Raw genomic sequence first — 17,139 nt, 5'->3', positions numbered from 1 at the left:
ACCCAATAATGACACATCTACACAGAAAACAAACACTTTGAGTCCTGAAGATGATCTCAATAAACATCGAAACAATTAATTAAAGTTTTTAGTTGAGATGAAAAAAAGTTAATGGCACGAGAGGGATTCGAACCCACGACATTCGGCTAAATACGCCGCTGCTCTACCACCTGAGCTATCGTGACCTCGATCGATAGAACAGCGGCGTATCTAACCGAAGGTCGTGGGTTCGAATCCCTCTCGTGCCATTAACTTTTTTTCATCTCAACTAAAAACCTTAATTAATTGTAATATTTAATTGGTCAAGCGGACCACGAAATTAGTGAATTTAAACATCGAAACGTTGGCACGATAAAGAAAATCTTTTTCTGAAACCTACGTCACACCAGACCGCATCTCACGATCTCCGAATAATCATTAACTAACGGTCACTAAACACCACACACATCAAGAATAAAATCTACCAAAAAAAGCACAGGGGACCTGATCACAAGTCGGTTTCTAAAGGAGTTGCCCAGGAAATCAGAATCATCGATAGGCGAACAAATAGATCGGTGATTTTCATCCTACAGGTCTATCACCTCACCTTCCCACAGTATTTCAAATTTAATTAAAGTATCATAAATCAAGACGAATCCAACGGCAACGCAGAAGATATCACATCCCAACGATGACAGTCTAGCAATGTCACAATAAATAAATAAAAGAATAAAATCTATCTCAAAAAACCCTGGTGACCAGATCATAAATCTGATTTTCAAGACGTCTTCCAGGAAAGCTGTCACAAATAGACAAGGTGGTCAGAGATGATCAAGCTGTAGGTTCATCTTTTCCCAAACTTCCCGACAATGTTAATTAATGAATTAATAGTCAAGGCAAATCTAACGAGAAACCACTACAAGATAGCACATTCCAGTGGCAGAAAGCCTAAGAACGTCAGAATACCATCGAGAATATCTAACGAAGCCCACTGGAGTCTGATTCTCCAAGGAATTTTCTCTAGAAAGTTGTCCAAGGTTACCAGGAGCATCAATACGCGACCAGAGTAACCCAAAATGATCAAGCTACTTGTACCTCACCTCGTTATTCCTCGTAACCGTCAGTTTCGCTTTCGATAGGTAGATAGATCGCACTTAGAATAAATCTATTTAAGTTATTGAACAAGTTTCGGCTGTCTTCCGTGTTTTTTTTTGAAATTTTTACGAAGGTTCGCAATAACTCTCAGGGTGCCGGTGTTTTTGAAAAAAAGCCCATTTGTAAGTATGTCGGGTTCGAATGCAGGGCCGCTAGATTCGAACCCGGGACCTTGAGCGTGATGAGCGCCGTGTCAACGCCTAAACCGTGGTGCCACCGACGCCCCCCTGTCTTCCGTGTTGAGGTTTAAATATTCGAAAAAAGACTTATGTCTAACAATAAGCTCCGAGAAGCTTACCTTTGAAGTATTTCCGAATCAAACAAAAGGAGACCTGTTCGGAATTCTAACGTTTCGTAAGCAGTGCCGTAGGGTGGTGTATTAGGACAAGTTCTGTCTTTACTCTGCACTATCAGTCAATTAGAAAAATATCATAGCTATCTTCTCGATGACGGTATCATCACGGAGAAAATCACGCTGAAACAATTTGTAAACTGGACAGCAGACTGAGTCTAGGACAATACAAGAACGATTGATCGTTTTTTCTTCATGTGGAGTCGTAAGGATTTGTTCCTGAAATATTCTTCTCAAGGGTGTGGTTTCAAGATTTGCGTGGTTTAAGAACAGTATTCCCAGGTACCACAGCCTTTACCTAGCTAGTGCTGTGCAGTTACATAGGATATGTTCTATAGTTTCTCTCTCTTCTGGACATAATCGACATTTTTAAGGTGATATGATATAAATATGCCAGTTTTTAATTCCTTTCCGTTAAGTAGAACTTCCTCGTTCTTCCATTGGTTTTTTTCTGAGTAGGTTTTTTGTTTGCCTCATTCCTTGGTCTTTGCTCCCAGTATTTGTTGTGTTAGTTACCCAAAATGGATTTGGGTTGTTAAGAGGCTCCTTTTTAAGCAAGTATATCTGCTGACTCGTTACCTGAAATTACATCTTGACAACCCACTGTAGGATAGTCTATTTGAAGATCCCAGTTCCAGACAATTTTTGAACTGATGTTATAGACTTAGAGAGCTGCCAGACAACCAACCGTTTCGTAAAAGCTAATCAAACAGTGTGATGAGGTCGTTAATGTCAACCTAGGTTAAAAAGCTCGAAAAAGTTGAAAAAGCACAAAAACCATCAAGAGGCTTAAGAATAATGTCAACGCTGATGGCAATCCGTTTGATCGTCTAACCAGGCTCAAACTTATCGAGCCACATTATTCACTATAATATCAGTAATTAATGTTAATGCTAATATGATCAATGTAACACAATAATTATTGAGAAATAGTTTTGTAAGTTGTAATAAAGTCTCTGCGATCAAGAAGAATTGGGAAATAAAAAATGCATATAATTTATTCTCAATTTTGAAATTCTTCTTTTGGAATTACACCCACGATTGGGCAAAGGCCAACTGCTTCCGTTTTTTTTTTCTGGCTGTCCTCGTCTGGTGAGCTTTTATCGTGTATGATTCTTCCTGAAATGGCACATTATGCTTGATGTTGATATGCACATTCTTCGCATTTCTTACCCAACTCAAACATTTTCTTTTTTGATTTTTTTTTCTCTTAAAACTCACCTTTACAAACTTATGTCTCATATTTCTTTTTGTACTTGTTCGTTTACGTTTTCTGCACTTATCTTTGTTTCTAGTCACTGTTTAACCCGAGGATATTTTCATAAAAACCTGTTTTGCCTCATTGATTTTTCTCATACTTTTGTTATATAACTTTTTATTTTTGCCTCTTCAGGCTATCGCGTGTTCCAAAAAACTTTTGTTGGATTTCACAAAGCTAGCCTGATTTCGACTGTTGCGAGTCTAATCAACATGAGAAGCCAAACGCCCTGGTAGGATTTTTATAAAGAAGGATTATTAAAAAAAGTCGTATAAAACAGTTTTAAAATAAATATTCAAGTTTTAATTTAAGTTCCACCTATTTTTCAATTTCCTCGATGATGATTAACGCTAAATCGCTACATTAAACTGACTTTTCCGAGACAGCCGACGTATTAGTCGGGGTGAATGGTATACTGTGCCCTTTAAGAGCTATTTTATCCCCTGATCTGTTATATCACTCAGTGAGTCCTAGTTCAAGGAACTTGATTCGTAGGCCCGGTCTCACTGAATGAATTTCTTCAACGGTTATATTGTACATCCCAAGTGTGGCACCACAGTTTGTTAGTAGGTGTGTTGGTGTCTCCTCTGCTTCTTTACAGAATCTGCCTGGATTATACTTTCGAAGTTTTTTCCTACTTTAGTGCATTCTGGTCATTAGATTTTTCTTGGATTGTTTATGCCCAATAATTTCATTGTTTTTCATTTTGTCCTTTTGCCTAAGGCCTAAGGTACTCTTTGATAGTGTGAATTCCTATGCCACAGAAGGGCTCAGGTCCTATATATGCGGTATAGCAACCCCTTCGTAGCAAAAGCGCCCAGTTTTTCGTTGCCCGCTACTCCCACATATCCTGGGACCAGGCAGAGGGTGGTGACTTGTTTTCACCTAATCTGTTTAGTTTAGTTTTACAATTCAGCACCATCTTTGAGCTAATGATGTGTTGAAAATCTTAGTGCTTTGATGGCTGCTTGGCTGTCTGACATGATAGCTATATCTCTCGATTGTATGGACATCGGCCTGTAAGATACTGGTGTATTTTCCCATGGATTCTGAGTATTTGGTTCCAGTTTATTCGAGGTTCGCACATTCCTGCCCTCGTACCTTCTTGCGTTCTAGAACCTTCAGTGTACCAGCAGATGGGGCCATTCTGAACAGTGGATTTTTTCCCCTCTTTCCCGTTCATTTTTGATATTTAAGTTTGGAAATTTTGCTTGAACTCGAACATCTTGTCTATATCGTCTCCTGGAGACTTGGATTTTCTTTCAAATTACTATCCCTCCTTTTTAGGTTTAGTCCTGTTCTCTTTGATCATACTGATGATAGTTTTCTATGCTATTATCATGTGATTGAGGGAGATTAATCCAAATATTTTCTCTATACTGCTGTGGGACATATTCTCATTGCTCCCGTAATACAAACGCATGCGGGTCTTTTTATTTTTGTGAGTTCTCCGTTTTGTTGCCTGTTCTACTTTATCGGCCCATACTATTGCGCCGTATGTGAGGATAGGTCTCGCCATCAAGGTGTACATCCAGAGGAGGGTTTTATCTGCCTGATGTGATCCGTTATTGTTTTCTATTTCGTACAAAAGCAACTGTGGTTGTTTCGTTAGGGTCAATCCCTAATCCAGCGGTTTGCACCATTCATCTGTGATTTTCAGACCTTCTTGATTATGTCCCAGAATAATTCTTCGAATTTTCCTCTGACGGTCAGGACTATATCGTCCGCGTAGCGCTAGCCCTGTGGTCTCTCTGTGGTCCAGTCTCAAGCAGTCGTCGTCATCTGTTAAGCTTCAAAGGAGAGGTGATAGTACCATTCCTTGCGGGCATCCATTGGTTGTGCAAACGTGTATAGTGTCTTTTCCCATGCTTGTCTCAGCTTTCCTGGTTCTTAACACCTATTAAGTAAAAATCATTTTGAAAAAATAAAAGAAAAGGAAAATGTGATTTTACGGACCAAAGTCAATCTAAGATCTTTTTATTTTTTATTCTTTTTTTCACCATTCAGTTAAGCGTGTAAAGATGTAGAGAATATTAGAAATGATAACGCGGAAGTAATAGTAATGTAGAAGAAAATCATCATAAAATTCGTAGTAGAGAGTTACACATTAAGTTCATGAATGAAAATTGGTTTGGTCTACATCAGAAAGAAACTAACCCGTAGTTCAGCGTGATTAAAAATTAACTAATATATGATGCTGATTATTTTGGGTAATGATTTCTGGAGTGACCCAACTACTAGTGAAGTGGTTAGATATAACGTGTGCTGCTCTGATGATGCAGGGTCATGAATGGCAAAAAGAAAATAAGATACTATTTGCTAGACGAAGGATTAGATAATTGCTTACTTTCAATACACTTGCCATTTCACCTAATGACCTATGCGGATGCAAGAAGACTAATGTTAGTGAAGTAGATCTAGTACTAGTGAAGTAGATCATGAGGTGTACAAGGACTGATGCAAGGTCATGGATAGCAAGCAGAAAACGAGGTCGTAGTGGCTAAACTATGGATGGGACCACATTGAAGGCACTTGCTAACTCACTTAATACCCTAATGCTCTGAGTAGTCAGGTGTATTATGTGATTCTATGAGGTGTGCAACGAATGAATCACAATAATGCGGACTGTGGTGCATGTCATGGTCAGTCAGCGAATAAAGATGTATTAGTGACAAAATTATAGATAGTCAACTAATGAACTGTTTTGAAAATATTTGCTTACTCAGTTAATGACCTGTGTAGATTCTGCATAGACCCAATTGAGGTGGATGGGAACAGGTCCATCATGTACTTCTATGAGGGGTAGATCAAGGAGTGATGCAGGGTCAGGGATGGCAAGCAGAAAATGAGATACTAGTGGCTAAATTATTGATGGTCAACTAACTCACCTAATGACCTGTGCAGGTGCAGGATAGACCCAATTACTGATGGAGAAGTGACGTAATAAATAAAATAAAAGGAAAATATGATTTTCAACTTCTGTATATTTTGACACAGATAACAGATTAATGATAACTACTTTTTTTTTTAATTTAATTTTAAAAATTTAACATAATAAGTGGAATGAAAATATTTATCAAGGCACTGCATTTGAGTATAAATTCCTTTTAGAGTCTAATGAGACTAGCCATTACACAAAAAATAAATATTTAAATGTAAACAACAATAAACAAAATATAACTTTAGTCTTTTTTCTTCTTTTACCCCACAAAATAATATATAGTATAAAAAAATACAGAATTGAAAGATTTATAAAACTATCATTTTCCTCAATAACATTGTGTGTAAAATTCTTTGTTGATATGTATAAATATATAATATTTTAAATGTTTGAACACCCGTGTTTTTTTTTATTTTATAAAAGTAATTTGCTCCCTTTTGTTATTTCTTTATCTAACCAGTAAAAATAATTCACAAGCATTGAATGTAATTTATTCTAAAAATAATGAGTCTTTGCTTTTAATGGAATGGGAATTGGCCATTTTATCACTATGTGTTCCTATGTCATTTTTGTGCAATCATTATGATTGCACCCAATGGAGATACAATCATTTATTCGACAGGTAGTGGTAATTGACAAATCTTGCACCTTGAGTCAATTGGGCACACTCATTAATGAAATGACACGCCAGAAGGAGGAGGTTTCTTGGTTTCACCCTCCAAGCGAAACGCATAAAAACGCCGGAATAGAGACACAAAGCTGAAACAGAAAGCACAAACAGAATGTATTTTATGATGGTAAAATTTCTGCAAGATTTATCAAAAAGACGAACACCTTCATTTCATATGAAAGATTGAAAAATTTAAGTTTAGAATAATTTTATGAAGAACTTGGTTTGGACAATAAAGCTTGTTTTCAACTTTAAAAACATTCAACAAAACGTACGACTGTTACACGGTCAAGTTAAAAAAAAAAAAATACCACTTAGGACTGTGTGGCCTCCAGGAAAGAAGAATGAATAAGAGATAAAATAAAACTACCAATAGAAAAACAATTTTATGGCCAATTGAACAACTTTCGGCATATGTTTACTCTTCTAATGGATTTCTGCAGGTACCTGTTATTTGTAAACAAAGATGACAATTACAAATCCAAATGTGTACCAAGTTATGAATCTCAGCATGTTGCTACTATGTAAATGTTTGCAATGTGTTGTGACAGTTATTGTACCTTTTTTGAACACGCAAAAATATTAAGAATGAAAAATGGTAGAATATTGATTTTGGAAATATCACGAAACATAGGGCAGAGTAAGAAAGACATTTCTACCTTTTTAAATAATCCAGAAGACTACAGAAAGAAGAAAATACCAGGTAAGTTATCTGTCTTAACTAGCTGGGAAAAATGAGCAATTTTGAGGATCACTTCAAATTATTGTTTGACAGCTTGGCAAATTGGACAGAGAGGTAAAGGGTCAACCAACATAAAAAACATAATGAGGGCCATAAATGATGCCACATCCAGAGGAGAAAACTGAAACGGAAACCACCATTAAATAAAGTTCATTAGGAATGTCATAAACAGTCCTACAGAGAAGGAGGAATGTAGAAAAACCTTATTTTCGGATATAAAAAAAAATTACCTCAATGCCCCAATGGATGGGCACATTATTTCCATGATCAACTGAAAAAAAAGAATGGTATTTTTGAAAAGGCTAGTAGGTGGAGGAAGTGTGATGGTATGGGGCATCAGTACAATAAGAAAACAGAAATTGTTTTTGTTTATGGTAGAATGAACAGTATCAAATACCTAAAAAAAAATCAATTAACAAGGTACTTAGAGACAATATCAAGAGAATAATTTGTATTCCAGCAGGACTCTTATCTATTCAGCAAAAATGGTCAAAGCCTTTTTTCAAAAAGAAAAACATCAAGTTTTGGAATGGCCAGCTAGGCCTACAGATTTTAATATAAACTGCACAAAAATGAATACTGAAGTTTGTAATTTATTCTTATTCTATTAATTTTAATTAAATTAACCTTTATATTCTTGTTAGTTAGAAAATACAAACAAAAAAAATTGTTAATCCTCATTTTTAATAATGGATTCAGTTTCTTCTGCTATCACTACACAGAGAGAAACACGACTCATCAGTAAACATAACAGCATTCTAATTGGTGTTCTCTTCTAGGCGCTTGCTGCACCATATTCTCCTGAGTTGCTGGTGGCGGGCTATTGCAGCATGTCATCTCAAAGGGGAATACGATGTCAGGCCAACTTCCCACAAATGATTACGAATGGATTATGTTGATAAAGGCCTTGCCAAAACATCTTGTACTTCATAAAGGATCTGGTGGGCACTATGGAAAGTGTTCCGTCTTGGAGCAATGACAATATTTCTGTCCTCCCTTAGCATCGTAATGCGCTGAGATCCACTACCAGGCCTCCTATTGGCATTTCCAGTCTCTCTGAATTGTGGGAGACCACGGTCTGAAAAACACCAACTGCCTCTGCGATATTCACTTCATTCCCACAATAATATTCCGAACTTCTGGTTCAAGTTGATGTCTGTCCATTGTTAAAGAGAATACAACTGGATTAAAATGGAAAAACACGAGAAAAGGTGTTTCTTTACAAAATTATATGTAGTAAACTTCATGTTTACTATTCTTAAGTAAATCCACTATTAAAAATGAGGATTAGCATAAACAAATTTTTTGTTTTTGGTTTGATTTTACACAACTAACAAGAATATATAGATTAATTTAATTAAAATTAATAGAATAAGAATAAATGACAAATGTGGCCAATTACAGTACACATAAGATATAAAATGCATGATCCAAGAAGGATGGAAAGAAAGAAATTTTCTCAAGATGTTCGTTGCCTCTACGACCTACCAAATCAAAGTTAACTTAGCTTGAGAAAGTATGAGCCTATTCTAGGTATTAGAATTATTTTGTCATTTGTCTTAAGTCTTTCTTGTCTTTCTTCTTTTGTCCCACCTCAAGATTTTTTTTTTTTTTTTTTTTTGGCCTTATGATCTATGCATATTAACCATGTTGACGAATTCTTGTATGTGTGTTCATACTGGGGGGGGGGATCGTGAAAAAAGGGCCAGAGGCGATGGGAATTGAACACACGACTGCGGCGTCTATGAGCTGAGAGTCTCTCACGCTAACCACTCGGCTACCGCAGTCCCCAAAAACCTCAAGATTAATATTTACTATTATTCCAGATGGTAATCTTTTACTGGCAGGTACATTTAATAACAGGACAGGTTTAAAATTAAACAAAAAAATTATTTATGATTGGGGAGGGGGGCTATCTTTATGTCCTGAATCTTACATACAAAAGGCCTATAATGAAATCTACAATGAGCACAATTTATATGTATGTGGATACTCTTTTAATATAAAAATATTTAATAAATTTAATACATAAAAATCAAATATGTAAATACATATCATCGTGAATTGTAAAGAGATGTATTGGTCACTTTTAAGAGCTAGTATTTGGAGAGATTCCCCTTTAATGTGCATTATAATAATAACAATAATAATAAAAGTACCATTCATTACAAAGGGAAAAACCAAACAAATTAATATTGTAGTAATTTCTGTTCATATGTGTTAGTTGTTTTATCTATGCATAAATTTAGACGAATATAATTCTCATCCATATCCTGCCCGTGGAAATTTATATGAAAATGATTGAAAATTGGTGTGATATCTTGTTTACATCAAACAGGTGGACATTATGCCCTTCTATATGACAGGAATTACTTTACTTACTTAAGTTTTTTTTTGGGGGGGGGGAGAAATGCTAGGTGTTTAAGTCCAGATAACATTTCTGTACTTTACTTTCTTTATTTATGCACTATTTACAGATAGATGAAACAGTAAAACTGCACTATATACAAGTATACAATCCAATGACAAAAGCAGCACTTACTCCAACAAAAAAAGGCAATAAACAAAAACTAGAATAAGAGAAATTAATATTTATAGTTACTGTTTATAAGCTTATGAAAGATTAATTAAAAGAAAATTATCTTTTGCCTATGATAAATCAATTTAAAAAATTGCATGTTTAAACTCTCCAAGGCCTTGGGATTTAAATTGATTTGTGTAAAACTATTGCAAAACATTTTGAGGGCTTTGGTGATAACCAAAGATAAGGCTGCCTTGGCTTGCTTAATTCAAGTTTTTTCATGAAAAATTGCGTAATTTGAAAATTTTTAGGGAAAACATACCTGTTGTCATTTTCCCACTGATTATTGAAGGATCCTTCTTTGTGTCGGCGATCGCCGCCAGTGGTATTCCCCAATTAGCAACCGGGCCCCAAAAATGGGTGCTAAAACATAGTTTAAAAATTTGGTTTTGAAAATTTCATCGGCAAAATTGTAAATCTGTTACATAACGAATTTCATTCAAATTCAAATACCTCATCAAATAACTCCGGAAATCGGGGCTTCTGATCTGCTCGCCGAGTTTTCTTAAGAGGTTCGCCATTATATCGAGGATGTGGACGTCAAGGGGAGGAACAAACTAAAAAGAAGCCCTTCGAATTTGGCCGCGGTCCGGAATTTGGAAGTCAAAAGTGCACAACGAGCGAAGTCATTGAGCGACTCGTTGACCTTGCGATCCTTGACCTACGTGATATTTTTATTTCCAAGACATTTTCGCCGATTCGACTGATATAATTATTTACCTAATCCGAGACGGTCTCATTTGGAAATTTTGGTGTAAACGGAGAACTGTGTTTTAAATTTAGACCTGGAAATTTTTTGGGGAAAAATTTTGTAGGTAGCCTCGAGGTTACATTTCGCTTCATCGAGGAGGTTTTCGCTTTCCACTTAACCTGAAATCTCCATGTGACAACCACAACACGCTGGGAACATTTCTAATCATTAAAACTAATTCATCAATTTTCTGATCATCATGGGAAAGAAAAGAAAGGTGAGGTGGCATGAAAAGCTAAAAATTCAACTGTTTCGAGTTATTAATTAAAATATTACAAAACTCAACGAGTGTCATAATATTGAACGCATTTTATTAAAATTTAATTACATTTTAAATTTGCATTTAATATTTATCTCATTGTACCTTTTTATGAACAAATATTGAGTAAAAATTAAGCATTAAAGCCAAAAAAGATTGCTTTTTGGTTCCATTAAAAAAAAAAAACAATTTTGTTGTCTTTCGCAAATTGTGATTTACACATGTAAGCAACCACATCACAGTTTTGGGTTGAAATGTTTATTTTTTGTCCGTTGACGATAAAAATCAAGAAATCGACTACGATTGAACTATTTTTTATATGCATTGTGGCCTTTTCATGGTATGACAGTAGCCTATCTGAGCTACAAGCCTGTCACAACCCTAAAATTTATTCGTTTTTTGTGGCTATTTGTATTTAGTGTAGTATCTCATAATTTTCTTTGAACGGATTTAGAGTTAAATGTATGGATCAAGAGGAAAAAATCAAAAGTTTTGACTTATTGGAAATTTTGGTTTACACAGTTCTACCCACAACACCATTTTGGGTCACAATGTTTTTCTATGCATTGTGGCCTTAACATAGTATGGCAGTAGCATATCTGAGCTACAAACCTCAAGCCTCAGTCACAACCTTAAAATTTAGTAAATTCACTATTTTTCGTGGTCCGCTTGACCAATTAATATCAATCAAATTAAAATTTAGTTAAACATATGGATCAAGATGAAATAATAAATAAGTCAAAAGTTTTGTTGCAAATTGGAAATTATGGTTTACACAGGTAAAAAACCACTTTCCACCCACAACACCATTTTGGGTTGAAACGTTTATTTTTTTGCCTGTTGAATATCGAAAACCAAGAAATCGACTATGATTGAACTATTTTTAATTTATTTAGAAATCGTGAGATGCGGTCTGATGTCTATTTTTAATATGCATTGTGGCGTTTCCATAGTGTGACAGTAGTAGATCTGAGCTACAAGCGTGTCACAACCCTAAAATGTATTCATTTTTTATGGCTTTATGTATTTAGTACAGTATCTCATAATTTTCTTAGAACAGATTTAGAGTTAAATATATGTTCACTAGTTTCGTGGTCTGCTTGACCAATTAATATCTTTCAATGAATAAAGGTTTTTAGTTGAGATAAAAAAGTCAGTGTCATGAGCGGGATTCGAACCCACGATCTTCGGCTAGATACACCGCTGCTCTACCACTTGAGCTATCGTGACCTCGATCCACTCGGACACTAACCTCCCATCGTCATCAATCAACTTAAAACCTTAATTAATTGAAAGTGAAATGTATGGATCAAAAATCAAATAAGTCAAAAGTTTTGGCTTATTGGAAATTTTGGTTTACACAGTTCTACCCACAACACCATTTTGGGTCGAAATGTTTTTCTATGCATTGTGGCCTTAACATAGTGTGATAGTAGTATATCTGAGCTACAAGCCTCAGTCAAAACCCTAAATTTTTTTTTTTTTTGCTATATTTATGATCTCATAATTTCCTTTGGACAGATTTAGAGTTAAATGTGGATCTATAAGTTAAAATCGAATAAATCAAAAGTTTTGTTGACTAATTGGAAATTTTGGTTTATACAGGAAAACAACCACTTTACACCCACAACACCTTGTTAGGTTGAAATGTTTTCTATGCATTGTGGCATTTCCATAGTGTGGCAGTAGCATATCTGAGCTACAAGCCCCAAGCCCCAGCCACAACCCTAAAATTTAGTTAAACGTATGGATCAAAAGGAAAAAATAAATAACTCAAAAGTTCTGTTGCTTATTGGAAATTTTGGTTTACACAGGTAAAAAACCACTTTCCACCCACAACACCCCCACTTTTGGGTTGAAACATTTATTTTTTGCCTGTTGAGTATAAGAACCAAAAATTCATCTACGATTAGGCGCTTTAGTATGTTTTTCTATGTATTGTGGCCTTACCATAGTGTGGCAGTAGCATATTTGAGCTACAAGCCTCAGTCACAACCTTAAATCTTTTTATTATTTTTATTTTTTTAAATGGCTATACTTAGTACATTGACTTTCTTTTAATGAATTTTGAGATGAAAGTATGGATGGAAAAGATATACATTAAAATTATTTCAAGTTAAAAAAATAAATAGGCCTTGTCCTGGGGAGGCTGAGTGTAGAAGGGAAAAGGTCATACTGTTAATCTATAGATTAATGCGTCAATGATTAATATGACAAATTTTATATTTTAAGGGAAGATGCACTAAACGCAACGTTCACACGGCTGGCTCTGAGCCTGACTATTTGGCGAGGGCTCCCCATTCCTTCATTTTTCACCGTGGCCATGTCGGAAAGTACGTCCTGAAGTTGGTAAAGGACTTCAGGAAAGTCATGGAACCTTTTACAGCATCTCAACTTAAAGTAAGTATAATTGTGAAATTTTTCTATGTGGTCTGTGAAGTGATGAAACCTGTAATTTGGTTGCTGCAGATCATTTTCGGTATGCCTATCCTCGCTTGTGTCATGATAGAACAACCAGATTGTAATTGGTTCATATTTCATTTTTGTAATTTTAACTGTTTTTCTAATTTGACCTTTAATAAAGATTTTACGGTTTTATGAGGAAAAATATCTATTTTTTTCCATATTTTGGGAGGGTCTTTACAAATCAGTGTTGTAACAAATGTGTTAATAGCACAACACTTTCACACAAAACCAATATGACACGACAATGAGCCTTATGCCCTGAAGTTGACCTTAAAGGTCGAAACGTTGGCAAAAAAAATGAAAAAGATGTTTTTCTTAACTACCTCATTCTTGACCGCTCCTCACGACTTCAACAAATTAAAAACTGTATTTTTTTTTCTCGCTTATTAATACTATTAACTTCTTTTTCTGTTTCTCCAGCTGAGTTTCAATATTTATGGTACACGATGGCCAACTCTCTTTTTTTTTTCTTTGCCCTATTGCTAGCCCCTTTGTGACTCAGGGCCTCGTCAGTTGTGGATAAAATAAGACAAATATCAAACACAAATACACAGAGACAAGATAAAAACATAATATTCTGGTTAGCATTCACACTACTCATGAGAACTTGATATCCCTTGGGGTAATTGAGGATATGCCCTTCCATTCATGCTAATAAATTACATATACACGGCACAAATCATTTGCACTACCCCAGAGTACTCGATGTTCCTCTGGCTATTAGGGGGATAACGATAAGTTCATGCAAATAAATACATTCCTTTCAATAAATAACATATATCACATAAATGAAGGCACAAGGGTCCCATATACAATTTAAATTATTTATGGCCCTGAGATTTTGGAGCGATCTGTGCCTGCTGCCGAGCCTCTCGGCCATGCATGGGTCATTCAGGATGTCACATTTCTTACTTTGCTGACTTAATTCTTTGCAGTCAGTTATTATAAGCATTCCACACAACAGACACCTACGTTTCTCACCCCCATTAGAAGGTGTCTGTGTGTAATCTTGTTATGACTATTTGCAACTTGATAAGTATGACCCTTTCTATTCTAGATCCAACCTCTGCAGGCCAGGGGCCGATGTCTTTTTTACATTTGTATCATTTAGATGTATTTCTTTTGTTCCAGTAGATGTTCTATTTTAATGTTGTTTTATATTTTTAATTTTATTTTGGTTTGTATTTTTAATTTTGGGTACCAGCCATTGAGGGTACTCATGCCAATTTTTATTATATAAATTAATTGTAATGTTTTATAATATGTACATATATAATAATAATAATAATGGCCTTTGTATGTGCCTCACATTATTCATTATTTGTGTACTGTTCACTTATTTAATTTTGTTTGCAAAAATTTCAGGTACGTAAAAAAAATACAATTAAGGATCTTGTGGCTGTAGCAGGACCACTTCACGTTTCCCATTTGGTCATATTTACCCTTACAGAAATCAGCCCTTATATGAGGGTGACCAAAGTGCCGAATGGGCCGACGCTGACGTTCAAAATTCACAATTACGTTCTATCCACGGACGTCGCCTCTTCACTCAAAAAGCAGTATGATCACCCCGTTATGTTCCGAAACGCCCCACTTTTAATAATGAATGGGTTCTCTGGGGACACACCTGAGTTGAAACTAATGACGGCCACGTTCCAGGGGATGTTCCCGACAATAAACGTCACGAAGGTATTTTGATTTTAAAAAAATTTGTTTGTTGTTTTGATGTGCTAATTTTTATTTATTTTTATAGGTCGATTTAAATGATGTTAAAAGGTGTCTTTTAATAAATTACAATCCTGATACAAAGTTGCTTGATGTTCGACATTATGCGATTCGAGTGACGCCTGTAGGTTTATCGAAAAGTATAAAAAAGCTAGTGTCGACTAAAGTACCAAATCTGTCTAGATTTAATGACATTGCTGATTTTGTCGAAAGGTATAGAACTTCTCTCCTAACACCAACTCAATATAAAAAGAAAGTTTTCAATATATTTTGATAATTGTGCAGAGGAGATTTGTTGAGCGAGAGTGAAGGCGAGGATGACCCGAACAGTCATGTCGATCTCCCTCAAGTGATACGATCGAAGGGGAATATAGTCGGTAACAAATCAGCCATCCGACTGACAGAATTGGGCCCCAGGATGACATTGCAGTTGATCAAAGTCGAGGGTGGCCTTATGGACGGGGAGGTGATGTACCATGAATATATTCACAAGACTGAAGAAGAAAAATTGGAGGTCCACCGCCGAAAAGAGGCAAAGAGGTAAATTGTTCGTTATAATACAAAATATAAATTTAAATATACATGAAATTTCACTGTAGAAAGCTGAAACAAAAGAGGAAACAAAAACAGATGGAAGATGTGAAGAGGAAAGAGGCCATGAAAGAAGAACACAAGAAGAAATCTCTCGAAGGGATCAAAAGGAAACAAGAAGAATGGAAAGAAACTGAAACTGACAAAATTCTCATTAAATCGGCATCAGAGGGCACGGCGAATCAGGAAGAAGACGATGACGCTGAATGGTACAGAAAAGAAGTCGGCGAAGAACCTGAACCAGGTACGCATTGTTATTTTTTATTATAATATTGAACAAAACAAAAATTAATCCTTTTCGCTTTCTCAGGCATGTTTCCACAAGAGCAGCATAAAAGAAAAAGAGAGCCTTCGAATTTCAGGCCTTATAAAAAAGCAAGAACGGGTGGGAAAAAAGTTGGTTGGAAAGACCAAATTGACAAAAACGAACAGCCATATAAAGACGGACATAATTTCAAGAGAAGGTTCAAAGATAAAAATACCTCTCACCAAGGACGGTTTAAACCTGGCAATAAGCAACAATTCAAAAAGAGAGTCGGTACTAAAGTATCTCGTGGAAAGAGAAGAATGTAAATAAAACTATTTTATATTTTCACTTTTTCTTTAAATATTATATCTACCTGGTAACACATTATTTAAAAATGTACCCGATTTTAAGTATCAATTTTTCTTTTATTTGAACTGTATAATTTTATTTTGTTGGGAAATAAAATGATAATGGTTTTTTCATTGGTTATCTCTTCTACAGTAATAACTCAATAACTGTGACATTGGACCGTAGCAATATGACAAATGTTATTGATACTGTTTAATTAAACTAATTTTTTTTTTTTAAATATTGAATGGCTACACTTGGCTTTCAAATTTTTTTTGGTCAATGGTTGATACTAGGACTGGAGTTCCACCTGGGTACTACAGCTCTATTTTTGGGAGCTCACAACACAAGTGTTAAAGTGAGTCCCCAGTGTGCTGGTCTTCCAATGAAACTTAATTTTTGAAGGGGGTTGGGACAAAATTCATGGTCACTGAGATCCGAGACCACCCCAGGTCTTTTGTTCATGAATGCCTTGTCAATTTTCATTGCAGCCACCAGTCCCTTGGGTGTTAGGAAAAAAGCCCAGAGGCACAGTGGGAATCGAACTCACGACAGGGCAGGATCTACTAGCCGATCTGGTGCTTTAACCACTCTGTCACCACCGCCATCCCTTTGGCTGTGGATTGTTGATATCCATCCCTTGTCTGTTCATGCATCGACATTGCCATTTTGAAGCCTTTTAACACATTCTCTGCTAGACCTACTTTGTCTTTTTTTTAGAGAGAGAGAGAGAAATTTAAAAGAACTGAAAGCTTAACACCACGGCGTCATCTGTAGCGAACGTTTTTAATTAATTATGCACAAGGCATCGATATGAGACTTGGACAGGACTGTCCGTGAGGATTGTCAAGGTTTAAGATATAGTTTATAGAACTATAGATAGCGAAGTCATCTTCTGCAAACTATAGATGTACAATATTCCTTTTGTCTTCTTGATGTGCTAATTACAAATACTTAAATTAAATGCCACATTACTGCATTCAAGACTATCAAACTCTAAAATTTTTCAGGATGAGTAATAGCCAAATTTAGGATATTTTGTTTTTAATTGAAAAATGAAAAACAGGGGTTTTA

General features: G+C 35.6%; 2 protein-coding genes across 3 annotated transcripts; one reads left to right on the top strand and one right to left on the bottom strand.

Annotated features, from left to right (window-relative positions):
* Window positions 1-6,154: 6,154 nt before the first annotated feature.
* Window positions 6,155-10,627, bottom strand: LOC106673244 (mitochondrial pyruvate carrier 1). Of its 2 annotated transcripts, XM_014405286.2 has the most exons (4): window positions 10,399-10,627; window positions 10,132-10,339; window positions 9,941-10,041; window positions 6,155-6,444 (listed from the first exon to the last, which is right to left on the bottom strand). In XM_014405286.2, exons 2-4 carry the CDS (start codon window positions 10,197-10,199, stop codon window positions 6,293-6,295), a joined length of 321 nt encoding a protein of 106 aa, XP_014260772.1. In that variant the 5' UTR covers window positions 10,200-10,339; window positions 10,399-10,627; the 3' UTR covers window positions 6,155-6,292. The 2 variants fall into 2 exon arrangements, with proteins under 2 accessions (XP_014260772.1, XP_024085162.1); XM_024229394.1 differs by having other exon boundaries at window positions 10,132-10,551.
* Window positions 10,522-16,065, top strand: LOC106673243 (protein Peter pan). Its single transcript, XM_014405285.1, has 7 exons — window positions 10,522-10,646; window positions 12,921-13,088; window positions 14,520-14,843; window positions 14,908-15,092; window positions 15,165-15,419; window positions 15,479-15,714; window positions 15,781-16,065. The coding sequence occupies exons 1-7, from the start codon at window positions 10,629-10,631 to the stop codon at window positions 16,041-16,043; spliced, it is 1,449 nt and encodes a 482-aa protein (XP_014260771.1). The 5' UTR covers window positions 10,522-10,628; the 3' UTR covers window positions 16,044-16,065.
* Window positions 16,066-17,139: the final 1,074 nt, after the last annotated feature.

The sequence above is a fragment of the Cimex lectularius genome, unplaced genomic scaffold (assembly GCF_000648675.2).
Source record: "Cimex lectularius strain Harlan isolate CLEC.00 unplaced genomic scaffold, Clec_2.1 scaffold288, whole genome shotgun sequence".
Taxonomy (NCBI): Eukaryota; Metazoa; Arthropoda; class Insecta; order Hemiptera; family Cimicidae; genus Cimex; species Cimex lectularius.
The sequence above is the reverse complement of the archived record's forward strand: the minus strand, read 5'-3'. Positions and strand labels throughout refer to the sequence as shown.